Raw genomic sequence first — 21,581 nt, 5'->3', positions numbered from 1 at the left:
ATGTAATACTGGTTTTGTGGTGATGAATTCCTTTAGCTTTTTCTTATCTGTAAAGCTCTTTATCTGACCTTCAATTCTGAATGATAGCTTTGCTGGGTAGAGGAATGTTGGTTGTAGGTCCTTGCTTTTCATCACTTTGAATATTTCTTGCCTCTCCCTTCTGGCCTGCCAAGTTTCTGTTGAGAAATCAGCTGACAGTCTTATGGGTGCTCCCTTGTAGGTAACTAATTGCTTTTCTCTTGCTGTTTTTAAGATTCTCTCTTTGTCTTTAACCCTTGGCATTTTGATTATGATGTGTCTTGGTGTGGGCCTCTTTGGATTCATCTTGTTAGGGGCTCTCTGCACTTTCTGGACTTGTATGTCTCTTTCTTTCACCAGGTAGGGGAAGTTTTCTGTCATTCTTTTTTTCAGATAGGTTTTTAATTTCTCGTTCCTTCTCTTCTCCTTCCAGCACCTCCCAGATGCAAATGTTGGTACACTTGAAGTTGTCCCAAAGGCTCCTTACCCTTTTTTAAATATTTTTTCATTCTTTTTCCTATTTGCTGTTCTGATTGGGTGTTTCTTGCTTCCAAATCACTGATGAGATTCTCGCCGTCCTCTGCTCTACTGTTGTTTCCCTGTAAAATATCGTTTCAGGCAGCGTATCCTTCACTTCTGACGGCTCCTTGTTCATGTTGATGTTCTCACTAAGTTCCCTGAGCACCCTCGTCGGCATTGTTTTGAACTCTGCCATCTGGTAGCTTGCTTGCTTCCATTTCATTTAGTTCTTTTTCTTTTCTGGGGATTTCTTCTGTTCTTTCGTTTACTACATGATTCCTTGTCTCCACATTTTGGTTGCTTCTCTTGTTGGTTTTATGTAGTAGGTAGAGCCGCTATGTGTCCTGGACTTGGGAGAGTGGTCTACTGTAGTAGCTGCCCTGTAGGGCCCAGCGGCTCCGCCTCCCCAGTCACTGAGCTGGGCACTCCAGGTGCCCGTGTGTGGGCTGTGTGTACTGTCCTGTTGTCGCTGAGCCTGATTGCTGTTGGTGTCACTGGGAGGGATCGACCTCCAGGCCCATCGGCTGTGAGGACCCGCTGCGACGGCAGTGGGAGAGCTGCCGTACGGGGAGCCAGCCCAGGCTCCCTGCGGCTTCTTCTTTAGGTCCCTGGTTGTGGGACCTCCATTCAGCCAGATTCAGGTGGTTCTGTGTTTCAGTTGGAATTCTGATGTGGCCGTGGGAGGGAGGAATACTGCTTTTACCTACGCTGCCATCTCGACCCATCCCCAAGCCTGTAGAGAATTGTTACAGGAGTTTGCCTGAGCCAGACTGAAGACATACACCAGGGAATGCGCTCTCGAATGCTCCCGAGAAGAATCGTTTGGAAACTTCTTTTATGCGTGTGAGAGTCAGGAGGAAACAGGAGACAGATGACACGGAGGTGGGGACCTCGAGGTGGGGATTGGATTACAGGATGCTTAACAAGATTATCCGCTCTCTGGAGGGTGGTTATGGCTTATTTCAAAGGTGTGTTAACCTAGATACACAAGAGCACTGGACAGGGCTTGCTTAAGGCAAAGATAAACCATTTACTAAAGAAGTTACGTGGGATGGAAAAAAATAATTAAAAAAAAAAAAAAGAACTTATATGCCTGGGGCATGACTCCCTCCCATGAACTGCCCAGTTAGAAATGTAGATCACATCGCCCTGCGAAGTTACTTTCGACGGAACCCCTTTTCTTTTGTCCGCACCCCCAGCCCAGGGGACAAGGCTTGAACCCAAACTGAAATGCAGATGTCCCTGCCCTGTTTCCCCAGCCCACAGCAAGGCGACGGTGGCCTCCCCTGGAGGAGGAGGGCCTGGTTCTGAGCCGGACTCCTCAAGCCAACGTCTGTGCTCGGTGTTGGTTGTTGCTGTTGTTTCTTACCCTGGGGAGGGCAGCGGGGCACAGCGCGCCCTGTGAGAGCCTCTGGGAATGCCAGGCCCTTGACACACACCCAGGAGGGGGAAGAGCCAGCTCAGGGTGGGCAGGAGGCCCTTTTGGGGCACAGCTCACTGAACTCCCTTGCCTCAGGGCCCTGGGCTGCTGGGTGGGGACAGCACAGCCACAGAATGCCCCGGCGCTGGGGTGCCATCCGGCACCCGCGGACTCTAAGGGCACCTGGCTCAGGTGAGTGGGAGCGGGAAGGAGGCGGCCGAGCCTGGCCCTCCCCTTCCCTGTCTCTGTCCTGTTGCCATCTGCCTCACTCCCTGCAATATCTCACTCAGCCTCATCGCCAACGCTCCTCTGTTTCGTTCCGGTCTATCCCGCCCTGCCCCGTCCTATCGTCAGTAGGCACTGAGTCTGCACTGTGGGCCCCGCCTTACTCTCCCCCCAACCCCCAGGCCCTGCCGCTGGTGTCCTCTCACTTCTGCCTTGGCCAGGACACCCTGGGCTGTGCAGACCTTGGTTCCACAAGGCAGGGGCCCCGTGCCAGGGCTCAAGGTCACCGGTCTCTGTCTGTCTACGTGCTGACCCCTCACCCCAGTCTGTCTATTGAAATACTCACCCGTCACCTCACTTTCCTTAGTGCTCTGAGGACTGAAGCCGTGTCTGAGGGAGATCCCAGCAGGACCCCAGAGCTTCCTGAAGCCCCAGCCTCAGGGGAAATGAAGAGGGAGCTCAGGTAGGTGGTGCCTCCTCCTTAATGGCGAGGTTTCAAACATCAGCCCTAGGTTCCCGGGAAGGTGCATCATAGGATGATTAAAAAAAAAAAAAGAAGATGGGGGTCACGACCCTGAGTCCCAGTCCTGGCTCTGCCATGAACATCTGAGTGAGTAGGCAAATCGCGTGCTCCGAATGAGCCTCAGTTTCCCCATCTAAAATGTGGGGTTCGGATCAGCTCGCCTAACCCCTATCTGAGGTCCTTTGATGTCTTTCCCCCAAAACTCTGAGTGGCTTTGCTGGAGGGCGACAGGAGGCAGTGGGGATTGTGGGAAAGGGCTGCAGGTGTTGGTGCAGGTCCCAGTGGTCCCAGCACGGGGACAGTCAGACCCACTCGGAATGCCAGCGTCCCAGGATGGGTGGCCCTCGCCAGGGACAGAGTCCGCTTTCCCATTGGTGCGTTGGGGCAGGAAGGCTCCCAGGGGCACAATGCTCACAGGCACGTGGCGCCCTGGGCACAGCGCCTGGCACACAGTAGGTGCTCAGTAAATGGGAGCGGGCTAGGCCTAGTTCCTGACTCCAGATGCCTGCCTTTTCCCAGTCTTCCCATTCCTGGATTTTTAAAAATATATATTTTATTGATTTTTTTACAGAGAGGAAGGGAGAGGGATAGAGAGTTAGAAACATCGATGAGAGCGAAACATCGACCAGCTGCCTCCCGCTCACTCCCCATTGGGGATGTGCCTGCAACCAAGGTGCATGCCCTTGAGCGGAATCGAACCCGGGACCCTTGAGTCCGCAGGCCAACGCTCTATCCACTGAGCCACACCAGTCAGGGCCCCATTCCTGGATTTTGAATCCACTAGGCCCTCCCCGCTCAGCCAGCCACACTCTGTCCCACGAGGCCCTGGGAGAGAGGGAGCCTGCCGCCTAGGCCCACTGCTATGGCTCCTTCATGGGCCAAACCCACCCTCCTCAGCCTGCCAGGCCCTCCAGACTCTCCCCGTAGGGCTCCGGCTGTGAGTGCCGCCTCCTGCAGCCTCCTCCCCGTGTCCCCGGGTGAAACTGCTTTCCTCTTGTTCCCGCAGCCGCCTGGCACTTCACCACGTTGTCCCTGGTTATACGGTCACGTGTGTGTGACTAATCCCTGTCGACACGTGCTAGTGACGAGCGTGTTCGAGGGTAGAGACCCTCTCCTTTGTATCGACCCAGCACAGAGCCTGGCCCTCAGCAGGCGCTCACCCAATGTCCACCATCGACGGGACGGACGAGCCTCCCTCTGCCGTCTGGTCTCAGTCCGGTGCACTGGCTGTGCCTGGCTCCTTCCCCATCTGTCCTCCCATCCCCACGCCTCCCTGCTCTGCCAGCGGGAGACCTCCTCACCCTCCAGGGTGCGGCTGAAAGTTAATTTCCCATGAGCACAGAGGAGAGACACGGGACCTGTGCCCAGGGACTCCCACAATGCTGCTGGCAAGAGCCCCAGGGCACCCAGGGGGGGGCGCTCACCCAGGACCCACACAGTGGCAATGAGAGAGCCTGGTTGAGACGAGTCCCCAGGGTGCACCGCTTGGCAATGAGGAAAAGGCACCCCTCTCCCCGGGCCAGCTGGGCAAGCAGAAGCTTGAGCGATTTTGGTCCCTATCAGCACGCCCCACGCAGTGCCCGCCTGTGTGCCCGGCCTCACGCGGCCTGGACAGGGCAGCAGCTCCTCAGAGCAACCGTGGACGTCTCCCCCTCCCCCACGTCCTCACTCACAAGCTGCCGAGTGGGTGCGGCCCAGCACCGGCTAACTCTCAGCCCTTTGGCCACAACATTCTGAACCAATAAAATAAATGTACAAAGGAAACCAATTCTATTGAAACAGTTATCAAAGCATTTACTCTTTTTTTGGCATAGTGATAGATAGGCTTTTATTAACACGGTAAAAACAAGGAAGGTCCAATAACTAGCTACCTTGTTGTCATTTCAAAGTAGTGTGGAGAGTGACTGCTATCTTGAGATAGCTCCAGAAACTATAATGCAGTCGGAAAACATCTATGATTTCTGTTGCTTATGAAGTCACAGGCACTGTTAACTACGGTGGCTTGTTGCCCGAGTACATAAGAGAAGGTTAAATTCCAGCTACAGGTAAGGAAAAATAAAGATACCATTTTTCTTCCTATCTAGGTGCACACCCTGAAGTGGAAAGAAAAGGAGACATTCGTCATTGATTGAGCCTTACACTCCTGTCACTTAATTCGTACACTAACCCGGAGAGAGATGTATTATAACCCAGGCTTTCTTTTCGATTTTTTTTTCTTGAGAGAGAAACACAGATTTGTCGTTCCACTTATTTGTGAATTCAGTGGTTGATTCTTGTATGTGCCCTGACGGGGGGGGACTGACCCCGAAAGCGTGGTGTATCCAACCACGGAGCTACGGGCCGGGGCGGTAACCAGGTTTCCTCAGGAGCTACCTGAGGCTCAGGGAAGCTGCCCAGCGCCATCCAGGCCCAGCGGGAGGCCCCTGTGTCCCTCCACACCGAGCTGCCTCCTCAAGGTAAGTTCCAGAGCAAGGTGCTCAGTGGTCCCATTGGCCCTAGAATACCCTCCCCCCAAAGGCCCTGTGACCTTGGGGAGGGCGGTGTCTAGTGTACAGAGGGCTCATGACCCCTGGAAATCACACACACTCATTTTTGTCTCCAGTTTATTTTTTTAGACTAAGAGCAGAGTATGAAAGTCACAGCCAAAGCACTTGAAAAAGGCCCAGGAGGATGGGTGGGGACCACAGAGATGGACGGAGGAAGGTCCTGGGAGCTGGGTCCTGGCTCAGGGCTGGAGGGGGAGGGCGCTGTTGTCTCACGGTCTCCAAAAGTGTCTGTGCGTTGCATAGGTCTTGTCTTCACAGAAGACAAAAGAGGGGCCAGGGGGGCCCCCAGTGGGGGGGCCTAGCCTGGTGGGGAAGGGGTCTGAAGTTGGAAGGGGACGTCAAGGAAGGTCAGGGGGGTGCGGAGGGGAGGGACTCTGTCTGTCTGTACATTATATATAGAGATATAGAGCTGTACATGCCTGCCTGGCACCCCAGGGCCCACCCCTTGTCACCCTTGTCCACGGCCCACCCCCCCAGGGGTGTCTACTTGTAAACTTGGATTCCATCCAAACCACAGTCCTGGGGGTGGGCGTGGGGGGAGGAGGACGTGCTTATTGCTGTAAACAGGGGAAGGGGGCAGCGGCTGAGGCCACCCCCTCGCCCATCGAGTCCCCTCCCTGTGTTCTGCCCCTGGAGGAGAGGGGTGGGGGTGTCTCCCACGCTTCAATTGGCTCTCTTTGGGGCATATTGGTCTCACTGGGGGAACAAAAGAGGAGGGCACCAGGGGTCAGGGAGTCCTGAGCACTACCTTTTATGGCCCCCCCAGTCTGGTACCAAACATTACCCAAGCCGTAAGGCCACCGGGACCCATGGCTGTCCCTGTGCCTGGCCCACTAGTGACACGTGGAGGGAGGGGGCAGAAGGGATGGGCACAGATGTATGGTGCAGACCCCACGTTCAGCCACTGGAGGAGGTCTAGGCCTCTGGGCGTGGCTTCCCTCGGAGAGGCCAAAGTCTCCCTGTTTGGGCCCGCCCCCCGCCCCATCTCCCCCCATCAAGGGAGGGAGCCGAGCTAGGAGGCCAAGAGCGTCATGAGGAAGAAGGCGATGCCCACCGCCAGGGGCAGGTGCTCCCGCTTGGGGCTGGTCCCGCTGATGCTCTTCTCCAGCTTGGGCACCTGGGGGTTCTCGCCCTCAAAGTCTTCTGCGGAGAGATGGAGAGACAGACAGATGAGGGCCGGGCTGGGCGCCAGGGCGGGGGCACGCGGCAGCGGCGGCGGCAGCAGCAGCAGGGGAGCAGGGGACGTGACCACCCACGGTGGTAGGAGGGGTGGGTGTCCCCAGGGGGAAGTCATGCGAGGTGAGCAGGCACCGGGGAGGGGACTGCGGTTCCAGCAGTGGCCACCAGAGGGCGCTGCGAACTCACCCAGCACGTTGATCTTCACATTGGGGCCCATGGTGAACTGGGGGAGAGTGGGGACCGGCTTCTCCCCGGAATGCGATGCTGCGGGGGGTAGGGTGTGGGTGGGGAAAGAGGAGGGGAGAGTCAGGGCCAGGATCCCCTCCCCCCTGCTACAGCTGGGGAGCGAGTCCCCCTCTCCTGTGCCCTCCGCCCTCACCCCCAGGAAGCCAGGGGAGCCCCAAAGCAGGGGAGCTGAGGATGGGGTCGCGGCTGGGAGCCGGTTGTACTCACTGGAGGCGCAGCAGACGAACACCTTCATCCTCAGACACTTCCAGTGCAGGTTGTGGGTGGGCGTGGCTGGGGAGGACACGGAGCCTGAGTGGCCTGCTCCCGGTTCGCACCTGGTGCCCTCGCTCAGAAACTCGCCCCCTCCCCCCTCCCTACCCCCCGCCCCCCGGGAGTCTCCTTCCGTAGCTCCCGGACACTATGGACACTGGTCACGGGGCTCAGCTGTCAGCGCCAGAAGCCCCTTGGTTCCTAGCACTCAGTAACCCAGACCCCCGAGGTCCCACCCCTGGGACGTTCGACAACGAAAGTGGCTACGACCCAAACTTGGGATCCACCCAACACCCCTCAGCCTCACTGCACTGTCTGGGAACTGAAATCCCCAGCTCCCCCGTCCCCAAGCCCCATAGCGGGGTATCACTCCTAGCGACCTGGGGATGACAGCCCGCCCCGGCCCCGGGGACCCCCCCCCCGGGGGCCCCCCGTCACTCACAGATGTAGTAGTACTCGTGGCCGGCGTGGAACTCGTAGCCCAGAGAGAAGGCGCTGTAGCGCTGGAACTTCTCCGAGAACTTGATGGGGCTGTGGGACGCGTGCGGCCGGTTGCACTCCCAGCGCTTGAAGCCCTGGCTGGCGTTGCAGGAGCGGTAGCCGGCGCGGCTCACCATGTACAGCACGTACTGCTCCGCGCCGCCGCCCGGCCCCGAGCTGTTGTAGTGCGGGCAGTAGATGTCCAGGTAGTCGTTCACGTTCACCTGCACCGTGTAGCCCTCTCGCCGCAGGCTGCGGGGCACCGGCCGCGGGTCAGAGAGCAGCCGCTCCCAGGCCACCCGCTCCCCACCTCACTGCTCCGCGCCCCTTCCCCCAGGGTCCTCGAGCTTCCCGGCTCTTGGGAGCCCCCTCTCCCCAGGCCTGCCTTCCCCAGGACCCCGTGCCGCCAGGGCCCGCACTCCATGCGGACTTCCGGCCTGGCTCTGGTGCTGTCCCAGCGGTGGCCACCAGAGGGCAGAAAAGGCGCAGGGAAGCCCCGCCGGCCTCCAAGGGAAGGAGGCGGAGAGAGAGGTGGGGGGGAAGGAGGGAACGCCGGCTTCGGTTACCACAGAAACGGCGCAGGCCCCTGCGATTCCGACACCCAGACCCGGATTTCCTCCCTCCGTTCCCCATAATTCACCAGTGGGGCGGGGGGCTAGAGGAGGGAGAACAGTGAAAGTGGGAGGAATCCCTCCGGATAGATAAGCACCCTCCATCCCATCTTCCCGATGCTTTCCTGCGGCTGCCTGGCCAACGCCAGTCCGATAGGACCTGCCCTCACACAAGCATGGATGCAGGCTTCATGCATGTACATGCGTAGTTCTAAGGCACACACACAAACATGGAAATGCTCGGTTGTATGTGTGCTCAACTTGCACACCAGAATTGGTTGACCTCCACAATCTCAAATTCTCTTCGTCTCCCTCTCCCCCCCTCTCTCTCACACACACACACACTTTCTCTACAGTAACACTGGTCTCTGTACCTTGAGTCCCACTGACCTCCACCCTGAGGCCATGGGCATTAGGTCCCCCATGTGACAATGCATCAGGGCGTTAAGGAACTCAATATCAAGGCTCCCCCTGGTATCATACCAACCAGCCCAAACTTTTGTATCTATCCGTCTCCCTCCGTCCTCAGCCTGGCACCACTGTCCCTTAAAGACGCAGGGCAGAGCCGTGGGCCTCGTGCCTAGACAGATGGCTGTTCCTCGTACCTCCCTGAGCCTCCTATGGGACAGAGGAGCAGATGCTGGGTCCCTTGTAATCCCCACCTGCCTTATTAGTCATCCTCAAAGCACTGGTCTTAACACTGTTGATGTCGAGATGGGAGAAACATCTGAGTGGAGAGAAAAATTCAGAGAACTAGGCAGGAATTTCCCCCGTTTCCTTAGGGTAGGTATGCATACATCTTGGCAGTGAGGGAGAGTGGTGGACACAAGAAGGCATGGGATCCTTGGCAAAATGTCAAACCACTGGAGTCCCTGAGAACTCCCTACGGGGAGGGACTGGCTCCCCATGTCGCCAGGCACCTCCCAGTTGCACAAACAGTAATTAGGTCTCTTAGGGAAAGGAGTTTGGAGGCTCTGCATGGGCAAGGACCTTGAGGGTCCGTCCTCACCTTACCCTACTTCCCTGGCCTTGCCTGTACCGCCCTTTCCCTCAACATCCCCTTCCAGGCCTGGCAGTAAGGCAGGCCGGTGAGCACTGGCGCTTGGGCACCCAGTAAGACTGGGCACAGCTTCCCTGAGTCATCAGGAACGCGACTAGCCCCACTCAGTTCCCACGGGAGTGATGGGTCACTCAGGCCACTCCCAGGCCCTGGCACTCAGGTGGGCAGGAGTGCTGGCCTGGGGCACTGGGAGCAGGAAAACGGGTTAGACCAGGCCTGGCTCCCAGCTGCCACCCTGGGTTTGCCTCTCTACCTCCAACCCCAAAGGCTGTGAGGAGGAGGCCACCTGTGGTAGGGGGCCACGTCTGGAGCAGCTGCATAGCCACACGGGGGCCTCTGTCCTTGAGCCTCACCCAGGTCCCCAGCCCTGAAGTGGCCCCGCCCTGGGGGGCCTGCTCAGTTCCCCTTACCAGCAGGGAGTAAGCCAAAGCCAGAGCCATTGCTTATAGGGACCTCAGTTTCCCAAGTGGGGTTGCTGGGTGACCACAAATGAAGAGAAACCATCTCTTACCTACCCCAGGGTTGGGCTGAAATGCCCCCAAAGCTGGGCACGTGGGAGCAAAAGACCTACTTCCGGAATGGCTGTGCCCAGCGGGAATCTGTCCGACTGGGGGCCGAAGGGCTGGATGCCAGCAATCCCAGCCACACTGCTGGGAGACCCGGGGGAGGGGGGGGGGGCTGCTTGGCCTGGGGGCTTTCTTTAAATCTGTCCTCCTCCCTGTCTTCACAGTGAAGGTGGTGACACTAGGCCCGGTGAAGCTCGCTGCTAACCCCTCCTCTAGGAGCCTAGAGCCCCGCCCCTGGTAGGGGGTGGGGCGAGCTGGGATCTGGGGATTGGGTGGTACCTGCCCCTTAAAACAGTTCTCTGTTCTTCCTTGCATCATCCCCCACTAGCCTCCCACGTCTCTCAAATAAAGGCTTGTGTCCACTCACCCCACCTGGAGGGGGTGGCGCCTCGCCCGTTATTCCGTCTCTCCTGGCTCTCACCGCCTCCGGTGCGCCTTACTCTCAGCTGAAGCCTGCCTGCTGGAACCTGGCGGTGGGCGGCGGGAGGGCGGGAAGAAGCAAACCTCTACCCCCACCCCGCGGGGCAATCTGGAGCAGTTAAACTGGGTATCTAAGCCATCAGGGAGCAGGGAAAAGATCCTACAGAGCCCGGATCTAGTTAAATCCCTGCCCCCACCCCTAGAGGTGGGAATGCCGAGCTAAGGAAGTGGAGGAAGGCTGTGAAGACACCGGACCGTCTCCTCCCCTCTAGCGCGCGCTCCCGAGGCCTCGTGCGGCTCGCTCCTGCAGGCGAGGCCAGACCACGTGTGCGCAACGTGGGGTCCGCGCGCCCGGCTGGAGGTGGGTGGGTGGCGGGAACGCTCGCGGGTTGGCGGGTGCACACGGACACCCCCGCACCCTTCTGGCTCCCTGGGCCTCGGAACTCCCGCCCCGCCGGGGCTGGCCCCCAGCTCCACTGGCCGGCGCCGGTGGGAGAGAATTCGCGCGCGCCACACATCCCTGCCCCTCCTCCCTGCGACAGCGGCGGTGGCGGCGGAGGTTTATTGATCTGCAGCGGCGGAGAAGCGCGAGGGCCCCGCCGAAAGCGAGACGCACAGAGCCGAGCGTCTCGAGACGCACGCCAAGGGGGGAGATGAACAGACACTGGATCCACGGAGAAACCCGGGAAAGGGAGCGAGGCACAGAGAGAGGGGGGGACCCCGAAACCAAGAGGAAGAGGGAAGAGTGAAAACCCAGAGGCTTGGAGAAAGGGAGAGACATAGAGGCTGGTCCAGAGAGGCCCCCACACAGCAGAGGCAGAGACAGGGAGACGCAAAGGAGGTTGCCAGCGGCAAGCAAGGGGCGCAAGGCACCCTCAGTGACAGGGAGGAAACAGACCAACGTGGATGCAGGAGGGCCTCAATAAATATGTGTTAATAAAGGTATGAATGAAAGGCAGGTCAGAACGGAAGCATTTCAGAGACAGAGGGAGACAGCTAGGGAAAGATGTTCCTGAGGCTGGAGTAGGGCGGATACCAGCACACCTGCTCGGCATTGTAAAGAAACGAGGCACAGGCCAGGGCGCAGACATTCGGCCATCGGTTCGCCGCCCCCCCCCCCCCGCCCCGCCATTCAATTCCAGGCTCAGGGGGCCCTGAACCTCACACTCATCCTCTCCAGTGCAGTCCTCCAGCCCTAGTTTCTGGTCTAGGCTGGGAACAGGTCTGACTCTTCCAGGAGACCAACCGGATGGGCTGAGTGGGGGCAGCGGGCGAGATCTCGACCTCACCGAGGGCGCAGCCCCCAGGTCTGTCAAAGAGGGCCCCGCACGTGTCCCACCGGCACCCTCCCACGTGACCCAGGAGGAGGGGTCGCAAGACCCTCTCCACGTGACCCCAAGGGGCAGAGACCCTCTGCATGTGACGGGGTGGGAGCCGGCAGCCTGGCTCACGTGACCGGGGGCAGGGGCGCGGGAGCCTGTGGCTCGGCCCGGCCCCGCCCCCAGCTCCCCGGCCCTCTCCTCTCCCGGCTACGGAGCACGTCGCTCTCACGATTTATGGGGCCGCGGCTGCCGCAGTGAGGGAGCCGGGGAGCCCGGGCGCAGCGGCAACAAAGGCCGAGGATGTGAGGCGGGGGTGGCGGCAGCCTCCCGGCCCGGTGGGCACCCCCTCCCACCTCTGCCGGTCCAGACCTGCGGGGAGCGGGAAAGGCAGAAAGGAGGCTACCGGAACCCGGGTTCCCCATCCTCTCCCAGGGTTTCACCTGAGCCCAGGTGTATGCGGGGGAGGGGAGCCTGATCAACAACATCCCCCCACCCACCCTTCCCCTGCCCCCCGCCGTTCCGCATCCCTCCGGCTCCGGCCTCCGCGGAGAACCTGGGGATGCCCGAGGGCGGTGGGGAACCCGGGCCCCTCACCTGAACGCTCTTCTCCCTGCCAGACTCGAGCGGGGCAGAGGGCGGACATGTGAGTCTGGGGGAGGGGGGCAAGCTGATGGAACAGGGGAGTAGGCCCCTAGCACCCCCGGAGTTCTCCGAGTTCCACTCCGCGGGGGAGGGGCCGCATCCCCACCTAGAGGTTTCCATGGGAAGCGAGAGGGGGGCGCCGTGGGCTCATCCCCACCCCCAGTCTGACACTCGGGCGCGAGGTGGGAGAGAGGGGGAGGCGCGGAGCCCCAAACAACAAAGAGCTGAGCGGCGAGCGGCAGCCCCTCCCCCGGGAGGCTGGGGGTCGCAGCCGCCGGCCCTCCCGGTACCTTCCCCCGGGGCCTCGCCATTGCTCCGGGAGTCGCCTCCGGGGTGGGAGCCAGAGGCCGTGCCGCCGCCTGGGCAGGTGTGACAGTGACCCCCGCGTCCCCAGGGATCCCCCCACCACACACACACACACACACACACACACACGGGGTGATCCGCACGGCGGCTCGGCCGGGAGGAGAAGACAAGGGCAGCCAGGACTGAGCGGAGAGAGAACCTGGCCCCGCAGCCGGCACCCAGCCGCCGCGCCGACACCCGGGAAACCACAGGGCCGCCCCGACACCCGCCCCGACCGCGGCGCGCCGACAGCCACCAGCCCAGACGTGGCCGGCCACGCGGACGGCGACCGCAGCCCCCTCCCGACCTGTCCCCGGCGCCCACCCTCAGCCGAACGCCGACGCAGACACACAAATCACACTCAGACAAACACGCACACTGACAGCCGCGCACGCCCGCTCACACTTAGAGCCACACGCCATCCCAGCCCGGGTGTGTGTGTGTGTGCGCGCGCGCGTGTGTGTGACAAGCCATCTCCCTGCTTCCTTCCCTCTCACCGCTACCCCACGTCCCCATCCTCACCAACCAGCACCCCGGTGCCCCCTGACTCAGACCCAGCCCAGCTCACCCAGCCAGGCTTAGCCACACCACCCGGGCAACCCCTCCACCTTCGTTCCGAGGAGGTACTCAGTCGGACGCCCAGCCTCAGCTCTGGGCCCCACTTCTAAAAGCAGGAGTCCGAGACAGAACCCCTTGAAACGCTCACCACCGAAAACAGGTCATCCCTGCCCCCCACCAAAAACGGATGGCCTACCCCCAGCACACTGGTGCTCCCCAACCCCAGCCCGGCGAAGGCAGTGACGCTGGGGGCACTGTGGGATGGGGGTGTGGAGAAAGCCAAGGTGGGGCGGGGGTCCCTGAGCAGCCTGCTCTGCACGGCCAAAGCCTCCTTACTCTACCTCCACAGCCTCTTTCAGACGCCCCCCGACTTTCCCAGACGCCCGTAGAGTGTGCCCCCCTCTCCCTCGCCTCCCAGCACCCAGCTGTGCTCTCGCAGGACTCCCACCTAGGCTCCCCCAGGACTCCCGAGCCCACCAGCCTCCCCTTCACTGACGCGGGACGCACGAGCTCCCGGCCCCGGACTCACTGCTGGTTGGAGCTGTTCCAGTACACCGTGTGCCGGTTCCCCAGCGCCCCCCCGGGGCCCGGGGCCAGCAGCGGCAGCAGCGGCACCGGCACGAGCAGCAACAGCAGCAGCAGCAGCAGCGCAGCCGCCGCCATCCCCCGAGCCGCCGCCGCCGCCGCCCCCCAACTGAGCCCCGCGCTCCGGGCTTCTGGCTTCCCAGCTCCCTGCTGCCGCGGCCGACGGCCCTGGCGCCTTAGGCCACGCCCCCAGCCTTCCCTCCGCCCGGGCGCGCTCCCGAAGCCCCGCCCTGGGCGCGCTCCCGCCAGGCCCCGCCCCGTGTGGGCCTGGAGTGCGCGGCGCGTGGGAGGTGGGACCCGTGCTCCCCGCGCGCTCCTCGCCGCTCCCTCCGAGGTTTAATTTGCTACCGCTGGTCCTAGGCTTTCTGCTCCCTGGTCTGGCGTTCCCAAGTGGATTAGGGAGGCCAAGGCCGGGATCTCCACCTGGAGTGAGCACATTCATTTCTGGGATGGGGTAGAGACTTGAAAAGAAGGTGGGGACCCAGGACCTCTTCATCAGTGGCACTAGACCCCCCTGCTTTTTGGACGGTCTTGCCCTCTGCTCCTTCCATTCCCCTCTTCCCATGTGAATGGAGAGTCAGGGGGGTCCTAGAGGGTGTGGACAAGCCCTCAGCTGGCACCACCTGACAGCTGTTGACCTGAAGCTCCCACCTGAGCAGGAGGCTTGTTTTTCGTGGGGGCGGGGTAGAGGAGATCAGCCCCCAAGAATGTCGATCCTGGGTGCTGGCAGGGCCCCGGCAGTCCATGGCCAAGGTGGAGGAGGGACCCAGGAGAGTCCGCTGGAGCAAACCAGGCTTTCCTGGGACACACACACACAATTCCTCACATCCTCTGGCAGGCCCCCTCCCAGTGCACTGATGTTCTTAGGTATTCTCACTCCTACTCTCTTCAACCAGGGCAGAGGGCCGAGCACCCTGGGTCCCAGCTCTCACCACAGTCGTCGTCCTACAGTGACACCCAAGCACAGACATTACACACACACAGGAGAAAAAGCAGACACCCAGAAGCTGACACCAACTTACAGACACACACATGCCCCTTGCGCACGCGCGCATGCGCGCGCACACACACGCACAGGTAAAGGTAATTTCAGATAACTAGAGATCTGGAGAAACACAGACACTTAGATGTACAGAGACAGGGGAGCATACACCCAGACACATGCACACACACAACTCATACACAGACCTACATGCACCCTCTGATGCACACATAGCTCCGGGCGCTCCTTTCTCTTCCTAGGACGGAGAAGGTGAGCGAAAGGGGTCTAGGGTCCTGTTCACCGCCCATCTCTTCTCTTTTGGAGAGGCTCAGACTGAGTGACCAGGAGAACCAGGTCTCAGACCAGGTTCTCAGAACCCAAGCCAACCACCCGTGTGCAGGGGAACAGGCATAATGTTCGTTTCGTCTTTACCGCAGGAGCGAGAACACACAGGCACCCTTCATCCACTTACCCTTGGCGGGACAGAAGCCCTGACCACACGCCCACCTTGGTGCTGGGTTTGGGGGAAGGGCAGTGTCATCCAGAACCGGTCCCATGTCTAGTGCTGGTCTGTGCTCCCTCAGCTCCTCTCCACCCCAGGAGGTCTCCTCTCCCTTCTCAGGAGCCAGAAAATAAATTGGGCCCCTTGGGGTGGAAAGGGAGACTGCAAACAGCCCTCCCTCCCCCGAGACGCCGCTCCCCAAGGAGATTTGTTTCACCTGAATGATGCTAACCTGCCTACGCCAGGTGCCACAGATCCCAGCGCCTTCCCTGCCTCCCACACTCCCTGCTCTGCAAAGGGAGGCTTCCCTCTGTGGGGCTCACAGTTGCCAATAATCACAGGGAGTCGGAGCTTGCTGGTTGAGGACTTTCGATTTGATTTTAGAAGCTCTCAATCCCTGTTTGTAGAGTCTGGACCCCACTCACAGCTGTGGGCCCTTTTCTGTCGGGCCCAGATCCTCCTCTTTAGAAACGAGCGCTCTCACATCCACCCTCCAAGGGTCACTGAGCCCCTTTCTCTAGAATCTGGAGCTCTCTTGATAGGATTCAAGCAGCTCTCTCTATGGAGTCTAGGCCTCTGGATCTGGGTACTTTCTATAGGACCTAGGCCTGTGTCTATAGGATCCGGTGCGTTGCCTGTTTGGGCCTCTATCCAAATCACCTGGTGGCTGACTTGACCTTTTGTGTGAATTAGAAGAAGCACTCCTCTATGCAGACCCAGTCCTTAGAGGGCATCTCGTGGCAAATGGTGCCTCTGCGCAAAAACAAAGGTGCCACTTCCTCCAGCAGCGGCGGCCTGTGTGTCTCCCTAGCTCGGGCTAACGTCAGCCTGGACTCCGGCGGAGGTGGCTTCTTTGTGCCACGCACAAACCACACAACTGTACACATCAGTTCTGACTTCAGGGCATACGCTTCCAGCTATAAGGCCTAGGCCTGTCTATAGGCCTGTACTCATGGGTCCTGGGATTCTCTAAGGATTGGTTCTCTGTGTATAAGATCTGGGCCACTGTCTACACGCCTGGGATCTGACCTGATGCAGGCCTCTTTCTGTGGCATCTGGGCTGCCATCAGTGGGGTCTAGGCCTCTGTTTATAACTGTGCCTCAAATTTTTCCTGATTGTGACTTGTGTATTTTGCATTTGTAATATAGTAAACACACACACACACACACACACACACACATTCACATATAACTGGAACAGTAATTTTTATGAAACAATACTTACCTTTACTACTTACCTTTACTACAGAGGACACACTTTGATATTTTTCTTCTGTTCTATTCTTTAAAAAAATTTTCAAATATGGCCCTGGCTGGTGTGGCTCAGTTGGTTGAGCATCGTCCCATGTACTAAGATGTCACTCCGGTCAGGGCACATGCCTGGGTTGTGGGCTGGATCCCCCGTACGGGGTGTGCAGGAGGTAGTCAATCGATGTTTCTCTCTCTCCCACTCCCTCCTTTCTCTCTAAAATCAATAATAATAAAAAACGCACACATTAAAATGTTTTAAATAAAAGGCTGATTGAAATCCATAAAATTGATTTCTTGATTTTACTACCTCTAATGGGTCACAAGCTACAGCCTGAAACACTGTGCCTGAGGCCTGGGCCCAGGTCAGCACTTCTCTGCAGGGTGAGGGCCTCTGTTGAGCCTGGCTTCTCCCCCGGGACCGGCCTCTCTCTAGGTCTCAGGCCTCTTTTTCCTGCAGGCGTTGCCTTCATTTCCTTCCGACCCTCAGGCTCTCCAGCACACTGCTAGCTGCTCTGTTCTCTCCAGGAGGCAGTGAGCGCAGGCTCTTGGGAGCCCTCTGAGCCTGGCACCTCACCCCTCTACCCCTGAGGCCTAGGAAGCAGGGAGTGGAACAGGCCAGGGGCAGAGGGAGTACTCAGGCTGTGGCCCAAGATGGCTCCCAGGACATCGGGTGGCAATCAGGGAGCTCAGCTGAGCTGTGTTCAATAAATCATGGAGGCTAGGGCCTGAGGGAGAGGGAGGCCAGGAGGGAAGGGGGGCCATGAATAAATAATTCATTTAACAATGAACAAGGAGCCCTGGCTGGCATGGCTCAGTACAGTGTCGGCCTGTGCACTGAGAGGCTGTGGGTTTGATTTCCAGTCAAGGGCACATACCTGGGTTGCAGGTTCGATTCCCAGCCGGGTCAGTGTGGCACATGTGGGAAATGACCAATCGATGTCTCTCTCTCTCTCTCTCTCTCTCTCTCTCTCTCTCTCTCTCTCTTCCTCTCTTTCTCCATTCCAGTTTCTCCAAAAATCAATGGAAAAAAATATCACCCAGTATTAAACCAATCAATCAATAAAAATAAAAACAAAAAATAAACAAGGAGCCGGTGAGGAGGGGGACCGGACGTGTGTGTGAGTGGGAGAGGCAGCTGCCAGCCTCAGACATGAAATATCCACAGGTTTTCCACCTGGCAGAGGGCCCATGGATGTGCCCAGTGCTGGCGGGTGGTTTGTGTGGTTCTCACACGGAAACCTGGGCGTTAACAAGGAAGGCGATGCATGGACCTTCTGACTTCCAAAGGTATGTGTCAGCATGGTACTCCGATGTCCATGCGTTGACATGGAACTACACACGTGACTGAGAGTAGGGAACACAGTGCTCTGCTGTGTGGTCCAGGACACAGGAAATGAGGATGCAGGGCTAGGTAGGTGGGGTTGGGGTGTAATAATCTCTTATCCTAGTCATGCCCTGATCCCTCTAATGAGCCTCGCAAGCTGAGAAGCCTGAATCGGGGAGGCATCTCGGGTGCTAGACGGGAGGTGTGTGGCTCCTGTGAGTGTGCTTAAGGAAAGCTGAAAGGGAGGCAGCCTGGCTTAGCAGTTACCAGGATGGACTTGGGGTCGAATTCCAGTCCTACCACTCATTGGCTGTGTTAGTCACTTCACTCCTCTGAGGCTGTGAAGTGGGGCTAATCACACTCTATCTGTGGGAGCTGGTTGTTGTGGGGATTAAGATTCATGCCTGGGAAGCACTTAGCACAGTGTTTAGGACCTACAGAGTCTGATTAATGGTGGTGGCCTCCTTGTCATTATTATGACCAGGTTATCTCTTGATGTCCACCTACCTGGACTAGCCCCAGACTCCTTTTCCATTTGTTCTTCCCCATCTCCAAGCTTCTCTCATAGCTATCATAGTGGGAGAGGTGGCCTAGGGCTTGGGGAGAAGGGATGGGTGGGAAAAGATTAGATAGAATCAGGGAGAGGAGAAGTTACAGCCAAAAACGGAGGTCCCATCCTTGACAGTGTGGAGGGAGGGGTCCTTGGCCTTCCCCTCAGACCCCAGAGCCTCTCCTTAACCCCTCAGATTCTCCCTTGAGACTCTCTTCTCTTTCCTGCCACCACAAATTTAGCTTTCTAGCAAGTGGCTGCAAGAAGACAGAGGGGATGGGGATAGAGGTCTCTGAATAGAGAGACCATCCCGACTCCTTGTCCTCCCTCTCGCCCCCATGCCTGTCCTCACTGCCAGAGCTCTAGCTACCACCCTCTGCCTACAGCAGCCAAGGGCTTCCCTGGCAAAGTCGGCTATGTCTGGGCAAAACCCAGAGAAATGGCATCCCAGAGTGGGTGGGGAGGATCCTGGCTGAAGCGAGCCGGAGAGGGCCAGGGTGGAGGACCTGGGGCCTCCCAGTGCGCCCCAGCATTCCCCAGCCCTCTCGTGTACCCTGGAAAGGATCCGTTCCCTTCGGGAGAAAACAGCAGACAGGTCTGAGCTGGCCTGCTCCTCAGAAGACAGAAGAACAGGCTGGGGGAGGGGGCCTGCGATCTTAGTGGGGAGTGGTGGCTGTAACCCCCACGGCTCCTCTGGGGAGGCAGGAGTAGAGGGCGTATGGCCTAGGCACACCCTACCATAGCCTGGGGCTCAGCCCTTTGCCCCCCTCCTCCCTTTCCAGTCTTCTGCCACTTGGAGAGCCAAAGGTCTGGGCCCCCAGGGGGGAAGATGGTGCCCGCTCACCCCTTCCCAAAGAGCCAACATCGGTTCTTCACTTCCCTCCCCTGGGCCGGGCAGGTTCGGGCTAATCTTCGCAAGAGCTTCATAGCAAACATTGATCTGTAATAAAACCACAACGTGTGTTCCGGAGAAGATTCCAGACACAGAGAGATCCAGACAACACACAGACACACTCACACACATAGACACACACACAGCTCTGAGAGGCAGGCACCAGCGGTCCTGAAAACACAGCTAAGCATGGACTCACGCTGAGTCAAATGCACATCCCCTCCCTGCCATAAATGTAGTCCTTCAAAGCCCAGGCCTTCTCTGACAGCCGATTTCCCTGTGTTATCGTAGCACTTTGCACATAGCTCTGTAATAGACTTGCACTTGGCATTATAATTATTTGTTAGCCAGTTTGTCTTCTCCAGTAATCTGAAGATTTCCTAAGGGAAGAAGTCTTGTCTTGTGCAAGTGTTACGCTCAGCATCTAGCAGGCAGCTCGGTATTTAGTTAGTAGGAGTAGGTGAGGTGCTTAATAAATAATTGTTGAACTGGTGAACAGAGGAATAAATGCATCCAGACAGTGGTACCCCCCCTCCCCCCACAACCCCTCAGAAGCACAGAGGATACCAAGTGCCTGCTACTCCTGCCTCTGGCCCCACCTTCTTGTCTCTTAGTCCCCTGATCTTACTGCCCCCCGGCTTCCTCAAAGGCCCCTTCTTTCTCCCTCTTCACTCAATGCAAAGACCATGAATTTGAGTCCGGCCTGAGGGCTGGCAGGCAAGGTAAGGGTTAATGACACCTCATTAGGGTTTAATTGGAGGAAGGAAGCTGTCCTGGCACCAGACAGGTGGGCAGGCCTGCCCCTGGCTGGAAGCAGGCACCCCCTGTTCCAGCACCCTGCCAGGTGTGTGCATTATTTGGCCCTGGAGATCCTCAACCCAGTCGGGGGCACCTCCCCCCACCATTTGCTTTGCCAATTTAGTCTCTAGGCAGTACAGACCAGTCCTCCCCATCTGTCACCAAACATTCAGAGGGGGAGTCAGACTTCTTGTCCTTCCTCTGTTAGCTGGCTGTGCCCCTCCCACTTCAGGAGACGCTGGAGGCTGAGAAGAGGGGTCGGGTAAGGAACTGGACAACCGAGAGACAACACGAAGGGGTGGGTTTGGGGTCCAGACAGAGACAGAGAAATACAGCCACGGGGCTCAGAACTTGGGAGATGTCTGCCCAATTTGACCTTAAATGAAGAGAATGCAAATGAGATGCAGACGATATGCAGATGAACACGAGGATCTCAGAATTTACATTCCCAGTGGCAGCAGCTCTGCACCCAGGACCCCAGCGCTGTTGCCAGCACCCCCTCCTAATCTCCCTGGCTTAAGTGGCCCTGACCATGACTTTGAGTGAGAAAAAGGACCTCAAGGAAGATAAGAGCTTGGTTGGGCTAGAGCCGCAGGACCTGGGAAGCTGAGCTCCACCCCTGTCTCCCCGCCCTCAACCCAAGCGCCACCAACATGCCAAGATGCCAATGCAACTCCAGCACTAACCACTCTCCAGGCAGTGCTCGGAAGGACGCTCCGTCGGTTGCTATGGGGACCCCTCCCACGTCCAGGCCTGAACCAATGGGCGTCACTGCTGATGAACTCATGCCCTAGGCCCCCGAATTCTATTGGTTATTTGGAAGCCATAGTGCCCCTCTCCAGCTGCGTCAGGGCTGGGGATCCCCATGACTGGTGTGGCCTACTGAAAGAAGGGCGTGCTGGGAGCTCACAATTTGCCGAATGAATGAAAAAAGGGGGGGAAAAGGGATGAATCACAAAAAGGCCAAAACTTCAGGGTTTTGCCTGAAGGGAGATTTGCACACACACACACACACACACACCCACACACACACACACCGTAAAGAATGGAGCGGATCAGGCTCTCCGGGCAGAGTGAGTGAGCACAGATGAGTGGAGTTTTCGCATGTTTCGGAGAGAGTAGGGCAGGCCCAGCAAATTGAGGGCCTCACCCTCTGCCGTCTAGCGCCGCTGAGTTTAGGGGAGATCGGTGACGCCCCAAAACTTGCAGAGCTGCCCAAGCCTCCTGGAACCGCGCCCGGAACACGCCTGGAGGACTTCTCATGGGAGGGGGGGAGGGCTGTACCGGAAGACTGCTCGGCCCGGGAGCGGACTTAGCTCCCGCTCTCCACGGGGACTTGCCCGGGACGGAGTCAGGGCCCGGGCTGGGCGCAAAGTGCGGGGAGGGAGGCTGGCTTGGCTTGAGGCCTGCGGCCGCCTGGCCTGAGTTTGCGGCTCCCTCCACGCCCCTCCACCCCCCACAAGGGCAGAGCTGCCGAGGTGTCGCCCTCGCACCTGCAGGGAGCTGGGCGGCCGGCGAGGGCGTGTGCCTGTGTCAAGGGCGGGCGGGGCGGAGTGAGGTCCCAGCCGGCCGGGCCGGGGTCTCTCGCACCCGCGTCCAGGCTCGGTCTGCTCAGAGGGGTCCCCTCTGGGACAGCTGGAAGCAGAGGGAGGCCCCTCACCGTTCTCAGCGCAGGGCAGGGCTGCTAACCAGGGGCCCCGCCTGCCCCGCCTATGGTTTCCCCGGAGCAGGGTGGAGGCAGCACAGTGGGATGACAGGGCGACAC

The 21,581-nt window shown here is 58.8% G+C and overlaps 1 protein-coding gene and 1 long non-coding RNA gene across 5 annotated transcripts; one reads left to right on the top strand and one right to left on the bottom strand.

The window, feature by feature from the left end:
• Positions 1-1,330: 1,330 nt before the first annotated feature.
• LOC129147931 (uncharacterized) lies at positions 1,331-4,944 on the top strand. Its single transcript, XR_008555153.1, has 3 exons — positions 1,331-1,419; positions 2,550-2,645; positions 4,790-4,944. It is a non-coding gene; the product is annotated as an uncharacterized LOC129147931 (long non-coding RNA).
• On the bottom strand, positions 4,519-13,704 carry EFNA3 (ephrin A3). Of its 4 annotated transcripts, none has more exons than XM_054711889.1 (6): positions 13,462-13,704; positions 7,371-7,660; positions 6,884-6,949; positions 6,617-6,694; positions 6,306-6,394; positions 4,519-4,798 (listed from the first exon to the last, which is right to left on the bottom strand). In XM_054711889.1, exons 1-6 carry the CDS (start codon positions 13,593-13,595, stop codon positions 4,745-4,747), a joined length of 711 nt encoding a protein of 236 aa, XP_054567864.1. In that variant the 5' UTR covers positions 13,596-13,704; the 3' UTR covers positions 4,519-4,744. The 4 variants fall into 4 exon arrangements, with proteins under 4 accessions (XP_054567864.1, XP_054567862.1, XP_054567863.1 ...); XM_054711887.1 differs by lacking the exon at positions 4,519-4,798 and adding an exon at positions 4,892-5,501; XM_054711888.1 differs by lacking the exons at positions 4,519-4,798; positions 6,617-6,694 and adding an exon at positions 4,892-5,501.
• Between the last annotated feature and the right edge of the window lie 7,877 nt (positions 13,705-21,581).

The sequence above is a fragment of the Eptesicus fuscus genome, chromosome 22 (genome assembly GCF_027574615.1).
Source record: "Eptesicus fuscus isolate TK198812 chromosome 22, DD_ASM_mEF_20220401, whole genome shotgun sequence".
NCBI classification, from domain to species: domain Eukaryota; kingdom Metazoa; phylum Chordata; class Mammalia; order Chiroptera; family Vespertilionidae; genus Eptesicus; species Eptesicus fuscus.
The sequence above is the reverse complement of the archived record's forward strand: the minus strand, read 5'-3'. Positions and strand labels throughout refer to the sequence as shown.

Bases quoted from the DNA above. Each gene is read 5' to 3' on its own strand.
- EFNA3 (XM_054711887.1), bottom strand. From the start codon at position 13,595: ATGGCGGCGGCTGCGCTGCTGCTGCTGCTGCTGTTGCTGCTCGTGCCG. The intron at 6,950-7,370 runs GTGAGTGACGGG...TGTCCTCCCCAG, and splicing joins CCACGAGTACTACTACATCT to CCACGCCCACCCACAACCTG. The intron at 5,502-6,305 runs GTGGGCATCGCC...TCTTCTGTGAAG, and splicing joins GGGAGCACCTGCCCCTGGCG to ACAAGACCTATGCAACGCAC.